Source organism: Leptonychotes weddellii, chromosome 5, assembly GCF_054177405.1.
Source record: "Leptonychotes weddellii isolate Sample4059 chromosome 5, ASM5417740v2, whole genome shotgun sequence".
In the NCBI taxonomy this organism is placed as follows: Eukaryota; Metazoa; Chordata; class Mammalia; order Carnivora; family Phocidae; genus Leptonychotes; species Leptonychotes weddellii.
Window position 1 is genome coordinate 133870863 of NC_138373.1, and position 20341 is coordinate 133891203.

General features: G+C 36.3%; 1 protein-coding gene across 5 annotated transcripts in view; it reads right to left on the reverse strand.

Moving 5' to 3' along the window:
• DCN (decorin) overlaps nt 1–19077 on the reverse strand; it is a 43506-nt gene extending 24429 nt beyond the window's left edge. Inside the window, exons 1-4 of one of the 5 annotated variants that reach the window (XR_014145831.1) lie at nt 18880–19077; nt 14535–14781; nt 8799–8951; nt 740–852 (exon numbers count right to left, since the gene is read on the reverse strand). Coding sequence is in view for 3 of the 5 variants with exons in the window: in XM_006749099.3 (XP_006749162.1) it covers nt 740–852; nt 14535–14748 (327 nt within the window). In the remaining 2 variants the exon portion in view is untranslated. Of the gene's footprint in view, nt 1–739; nt 1568–8798; nt 8952–14534; nt 14782–15548; nt 15712–18879 lie in introns of those variants that run through there. The other 4 variants (XR_014145832.1, XM_006749099.3, XM_006749100.3 and 1 more) reach the window with 4 other exon arrangements.
• Nucleotides 19078–20341: the final 1264 nt, after the last annotated feature.

Consider the following 20341-nt stretch of genomic DNA (forward strand, 5'->3'; position numbering starts at 1 on the left):
GGGCGCCTGGGTGGCTCAGTTGGTTAGGCGACTGCCTTCGGCTCAGGTCATGATCCTGGAGTCCCTGGATCGAGTCCCGCATCGGGCTCCCTGCTCGGCAGGGAGTCTGCTTCTCCCTCTCCCACTCCCCGTTTGTGTTCCCTCTCTCGCTGTGTCTTTCTCTGTCAAATAAATAAAATCTTTAAAAAAAAAAAAAAAGAATGCAGCATGCATTGTCCTAAATACAAAGCAAGATATAGATATATAGATATGAAGATAGAATTATATTTACTAAGTAAAATATGGATGGTTATCCCTTTTTCTCTTGATGCCAATCTTGGAGGCTTTATAACACTGACACCTCTTAGAAAACTAATGAAAGAAGACAAAAGAAATAAAATAATACTAAGATCAGTAACCCATTTTGTATTTTGTTCCAATATTGAAGTACCCTCTAACTAGGAAAATAAAGACTTTTAGTCATGACGTAAGAGAAGATTAAGATATAAAGTACTTTTTAGGATGCAAAGACCAAAGATATATGGGGTATATGTAAGAAAATTGGCTGATTTTTTAGGGATTAATGAGTATGATGTTTTGCTCCCCCTCTTACCTCCTAAATAAAGAATTTAATAAATGCTTCCATGCTTATTTATTACCATATAGTACTCTTGGCCTTACCTAAGTTTTGTTTTGAAAAATCCTGTGAGTCAGATCTTGTTACAACTCAAAAACAAACAAACAAACAAAGAACTCTTACATGAAGGTTCTTCAGGTTCTTGAAGTCCCCATCTTTGATTTCAGTTATTTTGTTGTTTTGCAAGTCCAGCAGTGTAGTGTCAGGGGGAAGATCTTTTGGCACTTTTTCCAGACCTTGCGTGAGAGTAAAAGCAATGTGCAGTCAGTAAAAGGGGCACAGGACCACAGGATCACAAAGGATGTGTTCACAAAAAATCAATGTTGCAGTGAAAGTTTTATCACTACCATATTTTTTATTCTTCTAGGAATTATATCAGTTGTAGTTTAAAATATCTGCTTTATCCTTTCCAAAGAAGTCAAATGTTATATATATTTTTTAAATTATACACTGACCACATTATTTTCCCCATGTAATTACTTCTCTGTGTAAAACTAAAATTTATATTTTGTAAGGGAGTGGCTCAAGTTTCTCAGGGCACATTAGGGTTTTACCTCATTGTTCTTGTTTTAGAAAATAATTCCTTTGATAAGGGTTGAGTGCAAGTGATTTCTAAATCTATACCTTTCTACATAATTATACCATTTAATAGAGAACAGCTTTAGCCAAATCATCAAAGGCCCGTTTGACCTAACCCAACATTGCCACAGATTACATTTAAAATGACTCTCTCTCTTCCATTGGCTTTGTTTCATATTGATGTAGGATGTTAAGTAGAAATTTTCTATTCTATTGACTCAAATTCATGTGATCTTTTCTATATTTGAGATTGCATAACATAAATCAGAAAGGTTTTTCAACCTCTCCATCGTACCTGAAACTTGAATTCTTTCATTTTCATTCAACAAAGCCTTATGGAATACCTCCTAGACACCAACAATTTATCAGGCCCTGGGAATAGAGCAGGACAAAAACAGAAATTGCCCGCATCCCCGTAGAAAATATAATTCAATCTATAGTTTTCAATTAAAAAGAAAATTGCAACAGGTAATATAATTGCTATGTTGGGAAGATGTCTTTCCAATTTTGAACCTTATGCATATATGCATATATGCATATACTGTTAAATTATCATGGTAGTTATCGTGCTATCTTCCTGTCTTCCATGAAAATTACAGAAAGCGTATCTGAGATCACCTACCTTCTAAGTTCTCTGCAAATACTTTTTTACTCACATGGCTCTGTTGATAGTGGGAAAAAAAAAATCTAGTACCCAATTCAGAGATCAACTATTATTATAAATTTAAATATCGAAATACATGTGATTCTAAACATACATAAGTATATTCCAAGAACTTACTACAGAAACAGTTCACAGAGAAATGACAAGACTGAAGTGTTTTTAGTGATAAACAGCTATCTTGTAGGAGGATATTTAACTGCATTATGTAGTCACAATCACTGCCATTTTCAGAAATGTCAGTTTGATAATTTCATGCAATTAGGAGTGGCAGACTTCTGCCAAATCTTTGATAATTAGTGTTCTCCAACCAAGAAAAGACACATTTCCTTTCATTTGGAAAAAAAGTTAACTGCCTACATTTCATTATTACTCCGTGGGCTTTTTGTCAAAGTTTTAATTTCCACTTACGCTTACATTTTTACATTACTGAACTTAAATCCTAGCGACTCTCTTAACATTTGTTCAAAGCCAAAGTGCAGATAAATTTCAGATGTGGAGAGGAAAAAATGATATATCTACTTGGCTAACAATTTTGATTATGCGGTCTTCCTAGAATTTTAGGAACTTCTTGGGGTGAATTGTATACATTATTTTTTCTGAAGATTTGGCATAAAAATATCTTTAAGCTTGTGATCTTTGCATTTTAGTGCTTAGAAAGTCATTTTAATGATTAAAATCATAACCCTACCATCTTCTCTGCATTACTAGTAAATTTATATCCATTTCAGGGAGTTTACATATTAGAATTTTTATTAAAACTTTATTCTGACATCAGATGCAATAACATACTGTTACATTTAAGGTCTAGCCAGGGCATTGGGGTGTCAACTAGCTTTCTCAACAGCTATAGACAGAGTATAACAGGGACTTTATCCTAGTTATGAGTTCTTAGAATGTCACAAAGGGAAGGACTATTAAGTAACAGCTAGTCTATGACTCCCAAACGCTGATCAGATAGACTCTATGATGAGGTTCTTATCAGTCTATACCAAAATTAGAAAAAAAATGAGTGCAATCAAATTAGTTTTAATATAAATTACACATACATACATATTCACATACATGAATACACACATTTCTGAAACTAGCTTCTGCTTCTGTTCTAAATATACCTTCTTAAAAACAATTATAATAAGCAGATGGCAGGTTGTTGTCATTTTGTTGAATTTGGTTTGGACCTTATAAGAAATTGACTTGTTCAATATTCAATTTCACTTGTCCCAGAAATTAAAGAATTTCTAAACTAGTCCAATACTCCCTTTTATAGGTAAAGAAACAGAAATCAAGTGAAATTATATGACTTATCTAAGGTGTCTCATGTTTAAACTAAACCAAGAACAAGATGGTATGAGACCTCACTCTAGAACTATCCAACATGCCATATATACATGTAAACACTGTGTGTATTTTTTTAAAGATGCCGATCTATACTGTTCCTTGAACATACCGTGCTTATTCTTAACTATTTGTTTTTGTTCCTATAATTTCTGTTTTATGGAATATTCCATCCACTCATATCCTTCTAGCTTCATTCTAACAACCCCTAAAAGTGTTCTAACAACCCCTTTACCCCTCTCCTCTAAAATATTTGTCCTAACCACACCAGAAAACAGTGACCCCCCCCCCAAACTCCTGTTTGTATATAAACTCATGAGGTATTGTCCTTCACTTTAGTTTTCTTTCTTTTCTGTAAGTTCTGGAAAAGCAGGGACAAATGACTGTATTTCATGAGAGCTGTGATCTTACCACTTTACACATTAAGGTAGCTTTTTGATTGATTCGTTTATAAACATAGTCTGTCCTGCTGTCCCATGGTGAAAAGTTCGTGGTCATGGCTTCAAGATCTTTTCTGCTATGTTTTGTTACAATCATCTCTTCACATCCTGCTTTCATAATGGTTCTTACTTTACCTCGGAAGTGCTAGAATACAAGTGGCTATAATAATCACAATTTTCTCTCTGATGCTTGGTTGGCCAGAAACATTTTAGGAATGAATGCTACCATCAAATATGCCCATTATCTGCATCTGAAAATTTCTCTCAATTTCTTGTGTGTCTTTGACATATTTGTGAGGAACTTTTGGCTACATGTGTCTGAAGGATACTATCCTTCCTGTCCCACATGGTAACTGATCCAATGGTACAGTTTCTCAGTATGACATATATTTTCAATTATAAACCCTTGCATGGAGAAACAGACCTTCATTTATGGATAAGTACTGTCAAAAACAATCAAGCAAATAATGAATATTGAATCTGATTAAGCCTCTAGACGCAACTCCCAATTTAGAAGAAATAGTCCAAGGTACATGCCTAAGTCTGCTAAAGAAATGGGTTCAACAATGCTAATTTAAAAATGGGCAGAATTGGGGCGCCTGGGTGGCTCAGTCGTTAAGCGCCTGCCTTCGGCTCAGGTCATGATCCCAGCGTTCTGGGATCGAGCCCCGCATCGGGCTCCCCACTCGGCGGGAAGCCTGCCTCTCCCCCCTCCACTCCCCCTGCTTGTGCTCCTCTCTCACTGTGTCTCTCTCTGTCAAATAAATAAATAAAATCTTTAATAAATCAATCAATCAATCAAACTGGGCAGAATATATTAAACAGACATTTCTCCAAAGAAGACATCCAGATTGCCAACAGATATATGAAAAGATTCTCAACATCACTCATCATCAGGTAAATGCAAATCAAAACCATGAGATATCACCTTACCACCGTCAAAATCAACAACACAAGAAACAACAGGCATTGGTGAGGATGTGGAGAATAAAGAACCTTCTTGCCCTGTTGGTGGGAATACAAACTGGCGCAGCCAATGTGGAAGACAGGCTGGAGATTCCTCAAAAAATTAAAAATGGAACTACCTTATGATCCAACAATCACACTACTGGGTATTTACCCAAAGAATACAAGAACACAAATTCAAAGGGATACACCCACCCCCATGTTTATAGCAGCAATATTTACAATAGCCAAGCTATGGAAGCAGCCCAAGTGTCCACCGATTAGTGAATGGATAAAGAAGATGTGATATCTATATCTATATAGATATAGATATAATGGAATATTATAGCCATAAAAAAGAATGAAATCTTGCCATTTGAAATGAAATGGATGGAGCTAGAGAGTGTAATGCTACGTGAAATAAGTCAGTCAGAGAAAGACAAATACATGATTTCACTCTTAAGTGGAATTTAAGAAACAAACAAGTAAAAGGGAAAAAAGAGAGAGAGACAAATAAAGAAACAAACTCTTTTTTAAAGAAATTAACTAATTAATTAATTAAGGATCAAGAAGAGGAACCAGTCCTGCTGTTCCCAAAAAATTAATTAATTAATTAATTTTTAAAAAGATTTTATTTATTTGAGAGAGAGGGTGAGAGAGAGAGTGCACAAGAGGGGTAGGGTCAGAGGGAGAAGCAGACTCCCCACTGAGCAAGGAACCTGATGCGGGACTCGATCCTGTGACTCCAGGATCACAACCTGAGCCGAAGGCAGTGGCTTAACCAACTGAGCCACCCAGGCACCCCCCCCAAAAAACACGCTCTTAATTACAGAAAATAAACTGATGGTTACCAGAAGGGAAGAGGATGGGGGAATGGGTGAAACAGGAGATGGGGATTAAGGAGTGCACTTGTTTTGATGAGCACAGGGTGATGTATGGAAATGTTGAATTACTATATTGTTCATCTGAAACTAATATAACTTTGTATAGTAACAAACTAGAGTTAAAATAAAAACTTAAAAAAAAGAAATCAATTCAACAGAATCCCAATTTCTTCAACAGATAAACTGTAAGGAAAAGTAAAAAAATATTAGTTTTCCAAATGTATAGTTTAAAAGAGACTTAAAAGCTATTTAAATGATTGCAATATATGTACTTCATTTGGATCCTAATTCACACAAACTGTAAAACAAAGCATTTCTAATACTTGTGAGATGATTGAAAATGTGCACACTGAATATTTGATATTATGAAATAATATTAAATTTTAGATGTGATCTGATTATGATTGTATTAATTAAGTGCTTTAATCTTTCAGAGAAACATACTGATATATTTTTGGATAAAATGACATGACATCTGGAATTTGCTTTGAAATTAAATGGAAGGGGGAAGATGGGTAGAGATACATAGAAAAATACTGGCATTAGTTCACCCTTGTTGAAGCTCGGGGATGTGTGCACCAGAGTCTCTTACTTTGCAGATTTTGTATATTTAAAAATGTTTCTATAATTTTCTAAATAAGATTTGTATTTGAATTTTCATCCTGGTTCCTCTTCTTGATCCTTAACATCCCCAGGCAAGTTGCTTCAGCTGTCTAGGCCTCGGGTTTCTTGCATCTTTCACAGAATTTTTGTGAGAATTCAGTAAGTTGTTCTACAAAATAATCTCCTACCACAGTGCAAAGCAGGCCCTCAATTACTGGTACCTGGAAATATCATCAATAAGGAGATGAAAGAGTGCAGCTTCAATTATCTTGCTGATTATTTAGTCTGTAAATCTGTGACAAAGTGGTTTTTTTTTTTTTTTTCCTGTATAACATAATTATAATGCGTATTATCCCGAATCTGCTCTGCCCATGGATCACACACAGATCTTTCATTTAAAGCTCTTATTCCTGGGTTGGCTCTTCCTACCAGACCCTTTGTGGTCTTGATGCATTCATCATTGCTCCCATGAAGTTCAGGGTCTCTAAAGAGCTTGTCTACCAAGCTCTGCCTTTGGCTGGTCACCCCTCGGTTTAGCAAGCACATGTTCCCCAACAAATAACTAAGCTTCCCAAAAGCTGTCCTGGCCCATTTAACTCTAGTTTAGTAGTGGCAAATGCTATGCTCTTTTGGCAAATTTGTAAAATATCAGTCTTTGTTTATGTTGGGCTATTTGTTTTGGTCAGCATTACGATCTTTAGAGTCAGAGTGGCTTTGGGTTAAAATCAACTCCGACACTAACTAGAGATAACTAGGAACCTTTACCTTAGCATTCCCTTGCCTCTATCTCTTCATCTGAAAATGCTGAGCATGAAGTAGACTGGGGTAGAAATACTAGAGCTAAAGATTCTTCTGCGGTGATTAAAAACTTTATTTCAGTTAAAAATTGTTTATTTGAACTGAAACTAATCCTCAAAGAGTATGAAAGCAGTTATTCAACCTTAAGTATATTTTTATCTTAAGCTTTTAAATTAAAAAAAAAGTAAATTCTGTCTATAAATATGATCTTATTAACCATATATGATTTTAACTAAGTCATTCTTATTGAAACTGATGAATTTTATAGTCATTCCCAAACTATATGGAAAGTAAGATGTTCAGTGTTTTAAATGAAATATTAGCCAGGTAAGATTCGCTTCAAAAAAGATATTCTACAATAGAAAGAAAGCCATGAGGATATGAGTCAATGCCTTTCGTAACGATCTTAAGTAGAAAGTTTAAGTAACTATGAAATAAACTTGTAAATTAATGTGCATATAACTGATTTGACCTCTTAAGTAGTTTGCAACTGTTAAATAATGACCTTCACGGGGACGTGTAATATCTGTGGACCTTCTCTATATAATACATAATGTATGCCTGTGTTTCTCATTAGAAATGTACATAAATCTGAGTATGTAGATAATTGCATCTTCCAAAGATGGCATTAATTGTATCTCCCATCCTATATGCTTTTATTAAATACAAACTGGTCCCAACCCCATCAAAAGATGAAGTGAATCAAATTCCCCTCCTGCGGAATCTGGGATGGACTTATAATGTCTTGATGACCTAATGGAATGGGCCAGAAGAAACACACAGCATGACTTTGGAGGCCAGGTCAAAAAGGTTGTACAGCTGCTACCCAGTTCTTCTGGGACACTTGCTCTGGAGGCAGCCAGGGGCTATGGGCTATGTAAAAAAGCCTGTCTAAGCTGAGACCACCCTGCTACAGCGGCCACATGGAACATTCCAGGTGAGAGAACAGCTGAGCTCACAGGCAACAGCAGCACCAACTGCAGTTATGAGAGTGAGCTGTCCTGGGTGTGGAGCCTAAGCTAGACTCCCCATGGCCATGGCCCCAGCCAACACCTGACTGAGACGCCTGAGAGACCCCGAGCGAGAACAGCCTTTCTGAGATCTGCTCAAATTTCCTGTACTTAAATAATGAGCAAAATAAAATTATCTTTTTAGATCGCCGAGTTTTGAGATAATATTTATTCAGCAATAGTAACAGGAACAGAGTGGTTTTCTAAATTTAATTATTTTTCAATGAGCATCCTTTAATATAATTCTAATTTTTCCATTAAAATGCAATTATTTCCAAGGCTAGTCTGAATTATTTATCTGTTCTCCCAAATTCTATAAATGGAACTTTATCTTCTTTAAAATAGGGTTATTTATTAAAGTAAATAAAATTCTACTTGTTACCAGAAAATCATTTCTGAAATAAAGGCTAATGAGAATTGTACTTTTTTTTCAGGTTGTCCCCGTGATGAATAGCATGGTTCTGCTAGCAAATGTCAGCAATCTGGTAAACATCATGTTGGACAAAGGCCAGGATGTCCTAAGACATCATGCTTTCTTTCCCCCCTGCTCTGTGGCAGGGGTCCAAACTCCAAGATTTATTCTTGTTGGTTTCCAACAGTATTTTGTATAATTCTGTCTTCAATTTAATAATTAGGACAATGGTGATACACTTCAGTTTTTGGCACGTGACATGACATGTTGGAGTCCCAGCTCCATCAAAAACCTTTCTGTTCAAGGCAGGCATGTTTCCCTATTTCCCTCTTAAAAATGGCAATTTGATTGTGGTGGCAGTTGGATCAGCTTTCAGAAATAGGAGATTCCCCCTTTAATTCGATTCTCTTTTCAAATAAACTCAAGGAAGGTTTAACCTTCCTGGTTCTATGTCTAGTCACCCTCAAAACAAAACAAACAAACAAACAAACAAAAGCAAAAACGCTGTGTACCACAGCTCCATGACTCCTAATTCCCAGTCAGCCATGTTCCTTCCTTTTTCCAGCTTGATAGAATCAGGAATATTGTAGAATTATGCACTCATCCAAGCACCAGGTCATGCATATGTTCACTTATTCGTCAGGCATTTATTGATGTTGGAGTATCTACCAAGTATAAGGCATTTTATTGAGTAGAAGGTATACAAAAATAACTTATCACTATGCTTCCCTTCTGGTAGAGAAAGTAAATGTTTAAATAGGTAAATAAAATATACTGAATAACTATTATATAATATATATTTGATTAATATAGAATAATCAAGGCAAATGTAGATTACAGTGAAAGCACAGAAGTAGACAAGCTGCAGAAATTGCCTGAAAGCAATCTTCAAACTAAGTCAAGGGCTAACTGACTCCTGAGTGTCATAGTGTAGTTGCTACAGGGCTTTCTCCTTTTATTAAGACTGGATTGAAAACTGGGTTGATTCTTCTTTATCCTTATTTTCAAGGAAATATATAATCTTCTTGCTATTCTTTGAAGGAGAAAAGTTCAGATTACAGGGTCTCCTGCATTTCTTTTGCCCAGGGAATTGATATTCTCGAAACCTATTCCCATCCTGTCCTCTGGAGCCAGGATGATCTTGCAGAGAAGAACGCCTCACAGCTGCAGTCTGACCAAATGCCTTGATCCCACACAGCTGCCTCTCTCTCCCTCCTGGGACTGAGAAGGAAACCAGGGATATGTCAGTTCTCAGTCAGGTCAAGAAGACAGATGCTTCCTTTGGCTTTCTCTGACTCCTCTCTTCCTCCTCCCCATCTTTAACCCCTGGTGTCAGGAACTTTGGCCATCTGGGTCACATGAGAATTCCTCCTGCTGCATCTAAAGATCTGCCATACTCCACCCTCTCCAATACGAATTTAGGCAACCCACTGGGCATGCTCTGTGCACAGCCTCCTTCCCATACCATGTCTTAGGCACACCCTTTTGATGCATCTGAAACTCCTAATGAGGGTCACCCCACGTCCCTGCTGCTGCAGAGCCAGACATAAACTATAAAAGCAACTGAGCTTCCAACATTGTCTCTGCCCCTCTACAAAATAGCCCTAATTTATTCTTCTGAGTTGACTTCACAGAGGAAGTCTAATGGTTCATTTACCTCACATATAAAATTTGCTTCTGGAAAACCAGTTTCCCCAGACAAGAAATAAGCTATCTCATGTATGTCCCAAGTGGTGGCTACTGACAAAATTTTCACCAGTTGAAGCAAAATGATTAAAAAGAAGAAAATTAACTCTATGCAGTGTAAAGGGTTGTGGGTTTTTCTTTTTCTTTTCTTTTTTTTTTTTTTGCTAAGACATTTTTAAAACTAAAATATCCTTTGCCATATGAGGTACATTTTAGGAACCAGTAGTTATTTGTACTGCTTTTACATGGCAAAATAAAATGTTACATCTTCCAACATCATCTCTAGAGAGCCAAATATGTGGGTTGTGAATCATTTATGATTGTAAAATAGCCAAATGTTTCACTGTTCTCCACTTCACCAAACCAATTTTGTTCAAAGGAAGGGTGTTTGGAGAAGACTGAATTGCTTGATAATTGTACCATTTTCTAATTCGTGTCTATTTATAGTTGGAGGTGATGTGGTCCTCTTTAGGAGGGAGGGGAGAGAAGGCGCTGTTTTGTATCTAGCTCGACAGGCCGTGTACTTCTCAGAGATTCTCAGTGTTGAAGAAAAACAAAAGAACATTATGAGGAATAGCCTCATGTTACTAGCCAACTTTGTCTGAAATGGTAAACTAAACAGAACAGTATGGTAGACACTTTTATCAGTATTTTCTATTCTTACCTAATGAAATGTGATATATTCCCATTTCTCCAATGAAAGTTTCACGTTTCGGCATTTACGGGTAGTAAATGGTAAAGCAGGACTGGAGTTCAGAGGTGTTGAACTGCAAAACCCAAGTTCTTGCAACTATTAAATCATTTTAAAAGCTTTGTAAATTCTTTTGAAATCTGCTTATAAGAAATGCATCAAGGGGCTCCTGGGTGGTTCAGTGGGTTAAGCATCTGAGTCTTGATTTTAGCTCATCATGATCTCAAGGTTTTGAGACTGAGCCCTGCATTGGGCTCCACACTCAGCATGGAGGCTGCTTGAGGATTCTCTCTCTCCCTCTCCCTTTGCCCTTCCCCCTACTCCCTCTCTCTCTCAAATAAATCTTTAAACAATTAAAAAAAAGAAATGTATCAATAACTATTACTTTAATTTGGAAGAATAGTCAAAAAACAGTGCTTATACATATTTCACCTCAGGGTTGATCTGCCTTTTAGCAACAAAATGGAAGTCAGTACCAAATAATGCTACCTGGTAACACTTGAGCCAAAGAGTGTACATATAAGTAAGGGAATTGTTTTCCTTCAAGATAATAAGTACATAAAACAGCAGCCACTCACAGGATCAATATTAGGACATTTTAAAAAGATTTGACAAGAATGAGTTACATTGTAGGTTTATTATTTTAAGGTAACCCATAGATTTTTGAACTTGTTCATCTTACAGGTTTTTTTTTATAAATGCTACATTTAAGAGTAAATTCCTTTATGTCTTAAAAGGATAAATTAAAAAAAAAGAAGATAGGGGTCTCATTCAATTCTGGTTCAAATTACAAGCTAAATTACAACAAATTCAGCCAAACAACTTGGCCAATATCTGTGGAGTATTCATTACTTTCTTGGACAGGTGAAAAAATGTTTACTTTCTCAATCCCCCATGCTAGAGAAAAACATACATAATGCTATTTTGATAAATTGGAACGAGGAACTAAAACATCCATGTATCTTCTTGAACACCTCAAATTTTCCTATGAACTAATTATTGAATTCCAATTTCAGTTTTTACATCTTAGCTTTGATGTAGAACTGTTTAAAAAATCGATGTTTAACTTCATCAAAAATACTTCTTAGTGGCAAAAATAGTCAAACATTTTAGTAAGAAGTGTTTGCTTCTATTAAATATTGTTTAGATATAAAATGACAAAGGACTACTGTCCTTCAACACTAGCTCCCCTCTGCTCATTAAAAGCTTTGAAAGGAATAATCCTTAAGAAAACATTAGCCTTTGATAACAATAAGCATTCACATTTCTCATCCCAAAGTGCATTACATTTTTTTTCTCTATTATAATAATTCAAGCTTCATATTCAGGTCACTAAATAACTTAAAACAAAAAAATAAAATAAACTGCATTGCCTTTATGATAAATAAGTTTGCCTATTTCTCCTTCCTTGTTTTTTTCTATATATCTTTCACCTTTTACTCCATATAATCATCACATAGAAAATATATATCGAGAGTCCACTATGAGCCAGGCACCACACACAAATATGAGGGTCTCTAAGGCCAGCTGTGATTTTTCTGCAGATGAAGATGTCAAGGCTCCAAACAGTGCCAAGAGCATGAAATGAGAAGTTAGATGGTAGTGGAGAGTGTGAATAGAGTGTTTTCTTTAAAGGCAAACAGATTGTTTTTCCTTTTTGAAACGTATTTTCTGTTTTAGAAATACCTGACCAAAACCTTTCACAATATATTTAAATATGAATTCAATAAAAACTAAAAGTAACTCAGATGAGACCATTGGTCATGGGAACTCAGTTCTCTTCATTCAGTAGGGTTCCCCCAAACAAATCATTATTATAATCTTCGCTACTTCCTTGGTATATAAGGTCAGTCAGTCTTTTAAAGGAATGATGTATACTCTGGGCTCTTAGGTCAAAGGTAACATATAGAAATCTTCCTCATCCAAAAGCAACACAAAATACACTGAAACAAAATAATAACAAGGACCTCAACGAAACCGTATCATGAGAAACCCAAGTCAAGGAACTTGACATTTCTAGAGACTGGATTTTTCTGTTTAGTTTTGAGCAATAGATTTAGGTCTTTTTTAAAAAGACAGCTGGAAAACTGTCTCAAATGCTTTCATCAGACTCAAGTTTTATAAACTTTTTATCATGTGAGCAAACTACATTTATGGAAAATAAAGCCTGTGAAGCTACTGGACAAGTCCTTCCTCCTTAAAAATATCAACTTTTCATTGTTGGCAACATATGTGGTGGGTATTAATCATGAACCCTTTTAACCTTGTTTCCAGAGGCAAAGTGAGATGTAACTGGCTTCACATTTCTTAGGAACTTGGTCATTTTAATAAATTTTTTAAAAGTTTACCCCTAGTATATCTATCATATGGTGATTCCAATGTGCAGATATTTTCAACTGCATGACTGTCCTGCTTATACCAACAATGCAGATAATCTCTAGATGCTTATAACAGTTTCTGTAGAATTTGAGAGTGATCCAATCCCCCTTGTAGCAAATATACAATTCAAAAAAAAAAAAAAATCACCACCAATACAATATCAGACCCAGAAGAACAAGGACCATATTTGTCGTCCTCATTCCTTCCTTGCCAGGGCCTACAACAGATCTGACCCATTGTGGTATCTCTATATATTTGTAGAATGAATGAATGAAGGAATCCAGTGGAATTATCCTGTGGCCTTTTTAAAGCCTTTCTACGCACTTTTTTTCTGGGTGTTAAATGGCTATACAATATGTCAGCACTTTAAAAGCTATCCTGAATGTTTGATTTTGAGTTGTTACTATCTAACATGTTTTATGTTTTCCTGGGTTCCAGCATGTAGTTTAGTCCAACTGTAGAGGTAGTGACACATTTTCCTGCAAAATGTTGCTAGAAAGCTTCTTGTGACGAGATACAGGGTTCCCAAAAGAAGTACCCTACTACACCATGGAGTTTCTTCCATTAGGAAATACATCATGGCAGAGTCATTCTATGAGGATTTTTTTCTTTTTTTTTTTTCCTTATAAGAAAGTGAGCCAAAAAGAGAGGAAGAGAGAGAGAGAGAGATGCAAATCAACTGTCATGTCAACTACATTCATTCCCCCTTTGGCCCACCTTCTGGGGCCTCAGACTTTCTGGAGATTTATCTTTTGAGTGTATTGCTCTTGGAATTCCCAGGCCAAATTTTTCTTGAAACATGATAAATCAAGCTGTATACCGTGTTAGGCCAAAGATATATGTCCCATGATTATATCGAATATTTACACCATATCTTGTTGTAAAGATTGCTTTTGAAACTTTCTAAAGAATATAAACAGCTAGATTACAAAATGCCAGAGGCAAAGGCAAAACTAAGACCCAGAGATTAAGGGAGTATTTTGGTTCTTGAAAGATAATTTTTTGTTCTAAAACTTTACTTGTTTTTCTTCTCATAACTCTGCATACTTTACAATTTAGTAATGTTCACACTCTGTTATCTGGGCTAAGCCAAGAGTAGAGACATCACCCAGGTTTTAACATCTAACATTTCTTGAAAGCAAATCATGGAATTAAAATAAACCATCCCTTCGGAATCGTGGAACAGAAGACATAATTTTGTTCAAAATTTTAATTTACAGAAGGGGGACCATGAAGTTCAGAAAGATTTTTTTAAAAGTGACTCGTCCAAGATTGCAAAGGTGATGGAGCCCCAACTTAAAAAAGAAAGAAAGAGGTCTCCTAACTTCAAAGCTCCTTCCTTCTATGCTATTCAGCTTCCTTTACTTCTCCATAGGTGGCACTGTCTCTCACATTTGGAACTGCAGAGATTCAAAAGGAAAACGCTAACCTCTCGCGGAAGCCATTCCTGTGAGTGAAGCAAGGTGGGTAGAGAGAGCCTGCACCTACTCACCCAGATCAGAACACTGGACAACTCGCAGGTGACACTGACAACGGAAGGGACACACAGGTCCCAGAGGCTCTAGGTCAGAATCCACAGGAGCATGCTCTTCCGGGCCTATCCCAGAAGCCTCATCTTCTAGCATAAAGTCAAATAAGCCTCTCTGTTGGAACGGCCCAGCCCAGGAAACTTGTGCAAGCAGGAGGAAGATGACGGTTGCCTTCATGATTTATCTCATGTATTTTCACAGCCAAGGAACCTAGGAAACAAATGAAAGGTTTAGAAGAGTCGCACCACCTGGTTAATATAGCATCCCACATAGAGTGAGTGTAAAGTATAAAAACAAACAAACAACCATCTTTCGTTTCTTGTGAGGAAGCAGAACACTGAAATGTATTTGAAAGGTATGTAACAGACTACCTTGCACAGCTACTTACTTAGGAAAAGAAATTTGAATGTAATTTAAATCTTCTTGCTTGAATTTGGGGTCCGAATTGAGATGGCATATTACATATTCACATCATTTGCAAAATTGTTATGATGATAGACCATATTGGGATTCTCAGGGCTCATTCAACACAAGCCAGGCCACAGTCAAATAAAATTTTGTCTATGCACATGAGAGATCTTCAATTCTGCGTCAGAAATCTCTCTGGAAGCCAGTCTCATCTCCCCATCCCACTGTGTTTATCTCGGTCCAGACCTTTCTCATCACTCCCTGAACTATCACAAGAGCTTCCAACTGGTCTCGGCCTTGAATATTTCCTTTACTCCAGGTCATCCCCCACTCTGCTGCTCAAGTCGTGTTCTGAGAATTAGATTTCATTGTATCCCTCTTCTACAGAAAACTCCTTGTTGACTTCTCAAGGCTTGCCAATAAGGTCCACATCTCCTTTGTGGCCTGTGACACCATTCATAATTTGGTACCAACCGATGTTTCAAGCCTGCTTTCTCTCAATTTCCTCTCTCCTCCAGTCCCCACCTCAACCCTGACACTCAAAGCTAAGTGCCATTTAAGATACCTACCTTGTAAGATGGCAGTGAAGACTGAAAATGATAATGGACTTCCCTTGTGGATTCCCTGGCTCATCCAGGCAGGATGCTGCTTCCTCCCTCTACTGTGCCCCACAGCACGTTGCTCTTACCTCTTTTAAAGAACTTATCACATTATACTGTAATTTGTTTTGCGTGCTTGGTCTGTCCCCCCAAATAGAAGATGTACTCCTTCAGGGCGTGTCTTATTATTCTTTGTTCTGTAACCAGGCCTTGCACAACATTTTGCACATAAATGACTCAATTGACCATCAATTTATTAATAATACAAGTTATTCGGTTTGTTCCAGGCAACCAGTCGGTCTTATTTTTTTAAAACCCAAACTTATCTTTTTTTTCAATATCAAATTTCTCGCCTGAGAAAGGTAACAAATGGAAAACCTCAATTTGGTGGAAGCATGATTTATTTTTTAGAATAAATCTATGGGCCAGTTTCTCAAACTGATCATTTTTTATTAAAGCAGTAAACATATATGGAAAATCCTACTGATTTCTATAGGACTTACACGTTATCTGGTTTTACCCAGAGGGCAATTTTGTAAACAAACAAAAGTACAGTTTTGACAAATCCATACAGTATTTATCCATTCATTCAATAAGCACTTTAGAAACATACATCTGTCATTGAGTTGGGGTTCAGCTGGCTGAAGGGAACTACATAGATCTGAATAACAAAAAGTAGTTGATCATGTAGAAAACAAGCAGTCTATTTTTGACTTGATACGTCTTAAAACCCTATGGAGGGGTGCTTGGGTGGCTCAGTCGTTAAGCGTCTGCCTTTGGCTCAGGTCATGATCCCAGGGTTCTGGGATCGAGCCCCGCATCGGGCTCCCTCTCCCACTCCCCCTGCTTGTGTTCCTGCTCTCGCTGTCTCTCTCTCTGTGTCAAATAAACAAATAAAATCTTAAAAAAAAAAAAAAAACCCTATGGAAACTAAGGATTCCCAAAACACATAGCAGATGTTATCTTTAGTTCCCCACATCTACTTTGAAATGTACACGTATAAGAATCATATTGAAGCTGCCCATTCATAACCAGATGTAAAAAAAAAATGATTTTTAGTCATCAGTCAATTGTAACATATGCAACAACCACAAAACCAAAAAACAAACAAAGACAAAAAAACAAACCACTTTGGATCCCCTAACCTTAATGTATCTATCTATGTAACTTCTGGAACTTCTTGGCTAGAGGCATTAGAGAGGGAAAAAAATGTTTTTCGATTTCTTACACTTGTGTTCTTAAGTTTATGTTTATTACTGAGGTCTGTGTAAGGCAGCGTATACACAGTACGGGAATGTGGCTTCTCATTTAAAAAATACCACAAAGATTATTATTCACACTGCCCCTTTAAATTCAGTATCAGGTTTTCTCTGGGAGTGTGTTCCCACTCAGTTACTGCAGAGCCTTTTAATGGAGACCCTATTGTTTTGGCAGTGTTCCCTTGGACTGGATCTAAGGGAGTGGTTTCTGTCTGTTTCACATTAAAATGCAATGTTTACGGTTTACCACAGTTTGCTAGGCTTGCATACTTAATTGTCTTACAATTTTAGAAGAAAAATGAAGCAAAGTAATTGCAGATTTAATAAATAGCAATAAGAATTAACGCAGATGTTGCTTTTTGATCTTTTCTCCAGAACAGAAAATGCCTGGTTGTTTTACTAACCCCCAAAAAGGAAATGTTGAACACTAGCTCAGAGGAATATTATCATTTATATGTGTTTACTCTTGTTAAAATGGTGCAAATTCTCTGCACAATATTTTTCTTGGTTTACAGCTGAACACAAGCAGGAAGTTTATAGCTTCCATTACTTATTTTATATCACTTTGATAGGGGGGTGTGTGTGTGTGTGTGTGTGTGTGTGTGTGTGCATTTTAACCTGGAATGTCCTGGAGAAGAATAATATGTCCAGAAACTTTATACAAATTCCCCCAAGAGATGATTTCTTTTAAATTAGTGTCATAATACTTGAAGACCCAGCATCTTAAAACAATTAGTTATTAATAATTTCTTATCCTGTCCTTCCTTCCTTAGTATATAAGAAAAATAAACAAAAAAGAGCAGATGCCCTTGTAGAAACCAAGGACATTATTACTGAGACAATAAACTGTCTAAATTTCACGGAAATTGTTTTAAGCATTCTCAAAAAGTATGACTCCTTCCTAGGTATAATGTCACTACTCCACTAAAGCTAGTTGCCACAGTTTGTAAGTGTTTCATCAAAAATAATAATTTCTGGCTCTTTAAACTACTTCAGCCCATTAAACTAACTATATCATTCAGTTCAACATTTGTAGGATGTCATTCATGCCTTTGGTATAACTTTCAAGATCAAAATTTAACCCTCAAGAGATAAGTAAAACTACAACTGCAGAGCAAAATAAAAATCCCCCAGCACTAGGTGAATGAAAAACCTCAATAGTAATGGAAATAATTCAAAATAGACAACAAAAATGGCATTTATCCATAAATAAGGACTGCTATAGGAAACATTTGGTTCTTTTTCTGGTCAAAATAGCAATAGGAAAAGAAAAAGCCACAGGAATTTATGTCACTGGGAGCCCACTTAACCAGTGGTCATTATGTTACCCTGTTTTGAAATTAGCAAGAAAAATAACCTACACTCTCGTTTTCAAGTGATGTATCTTACAGTAAAATTTCATTGCATTGAAAATACTGAAAATACTGACTGGGTTTTTTCTTTCTCTTAAGGAATTATGACGCTAACTGTGAGATTATCTTTAATAAGCAGCATAAGTATTTTCAATGTTTATTTTCACCTCTCTGGTGATAATTTCTATTCTTTTCTAGGTTGTAGAAATATACATTCATTTGACTTCTGCAGCTAATCACCAGAGTTCACATCTCTGAGGTTTTAAAAGTTCTGAAAATATGCAAGAATTCAGGAGGGAACTAAATCCTTAAATATACATATATATATAGCCCAGCTACAAATAGTATGCTGATCTAGAATATAAATGCTTTCTAAAGAGGTAAAACATTTCAACAGTACAAATACAAAATATATCAATATAGATAGTCATGGTGTTAGGTTATAGTTCTTTTAATAAACATCTTTGCAAGAACAGAAAAAACTAAAACAATGCATTCAACCATTTTACCAAATATTTAACTTCTGTCTTCAAGTAATACTTGCTTAAAATACTGCATAAAGAGTATCAAAAGTTTAGAACGATTTTTTTTTTCTTTTCTTTCTCTCACCAAATAATTCCTTTTGCCCTCAGCTTGATCGAAGTTTTATTAGTCTGTAGCAGAGTTCAGGACAATTATTGAAAACCATACCTTTTAATCCGGGGATTTGCCACAGGAGCCCTCAAAGCTGAGATGTAATTACACTAAATATTCAGCCCAAGCAAAAAGAGTTTGCAGGTGTGGAAAGGAGGAGGGGGTAGGTGCTGCTCTGTGACTGTCACTAGGTTGAAAACCTCCTGCTTCTACTCCATAGCACAGTTAAAAAATAAGGTTTCCCTCAATGAACACAATCCGGCTGACACCCACATTAGATCATATGGTAATGATATGTCTCTTGTATTGCAGCCAGAAAGTTTATCGGCCTTTTTTCTCCCCATTTGCTTTATTCCTTTTGCATCTACTTAAGATTCTAAAGGGCTTATGTGGTATAGAGGGGCAACTTGATTTGAAATTTATTTTATTGTGTCGATTCATTTCCCTAAAACATTGTAACTAAAGGGTTTGCTTCCCCACCCCCAGCCTCACTCCACTATCCACCCTTTCTAGGCTTGGTTATAAGTAACTTCCAAAATGACAGTTTTTCTTGCTTTCATGATGTGCAAATCTGGCAAATGGAACGAAATTAATCTTGCGGTTATTTTGAATGTGGTCTGCAGAAATACATGAGTACATTTATATGAAAATACTGTTTCAGATTCTTACTTGCCCTGAGCTGTTTGTGCAAATTCAAGTACTCTGCTGTGGAGTTTTTCTAGTATTTTGAACATATTTCTAAAGTGTCCTGGAAGAAAGTCATGGTTTTATATGAAAAGAATGTCACTGTTGCTATTATTATTATTATTATTATTATTTCATTACTCACAGTTTATAATCTTTCTTGTTGTTTACCAGCCATTGGGTTTCTTCTTATTTTTCTAAATAAAACACATAGATACTAGAAATTGGTCACATTTTAATTTAGCCTGCATATGAAAATTTTGATTTTCGTGGTTTATTCTTTTATATAATCCAGAACTTCGAAAAGGCACAGAGTCTATGGCTCTTTTCAAATTTCAGGAAATAGAAAAAAGAAAGTGTAAACACAAGGAAAAATATTTATTTAGCTACTGGAAAGCATTTTTGTGTTTTTGTAATTCCCTTGCTGGATGCTGTTTAATTCTCTCCCTGTGTGTCTCTATGTTTTGACTTCTATCTTTATGCCCTGGCCCCTAGGCTGTTACCAGGTGGAAACTTGAAATCAACATCTGTGAAACATGAGAGGATAGAGGATAGCCCTCCCATCCTCCACCTTCCCTTTCCCTCCCCTAGCCATCCAAGTACACAATTCTACAGTATATACTTCTGCCTTGATGAAACTTGAAGGAATTAAATTCTTGAGTGGGTATCTAAAGGAGGGGAGGGGTGCTGTCACATGATATTTTGCCTTATTTCCCAAGACCCGCCTCCCTAATTTTATAACATCTTACCCCACGCCTCCTCTCTTTGACATTGAATAACCACATGCCCAGTTATTCCGATCGTTTAGAAGAAAAGTCAAGTATTATTTTCCCTG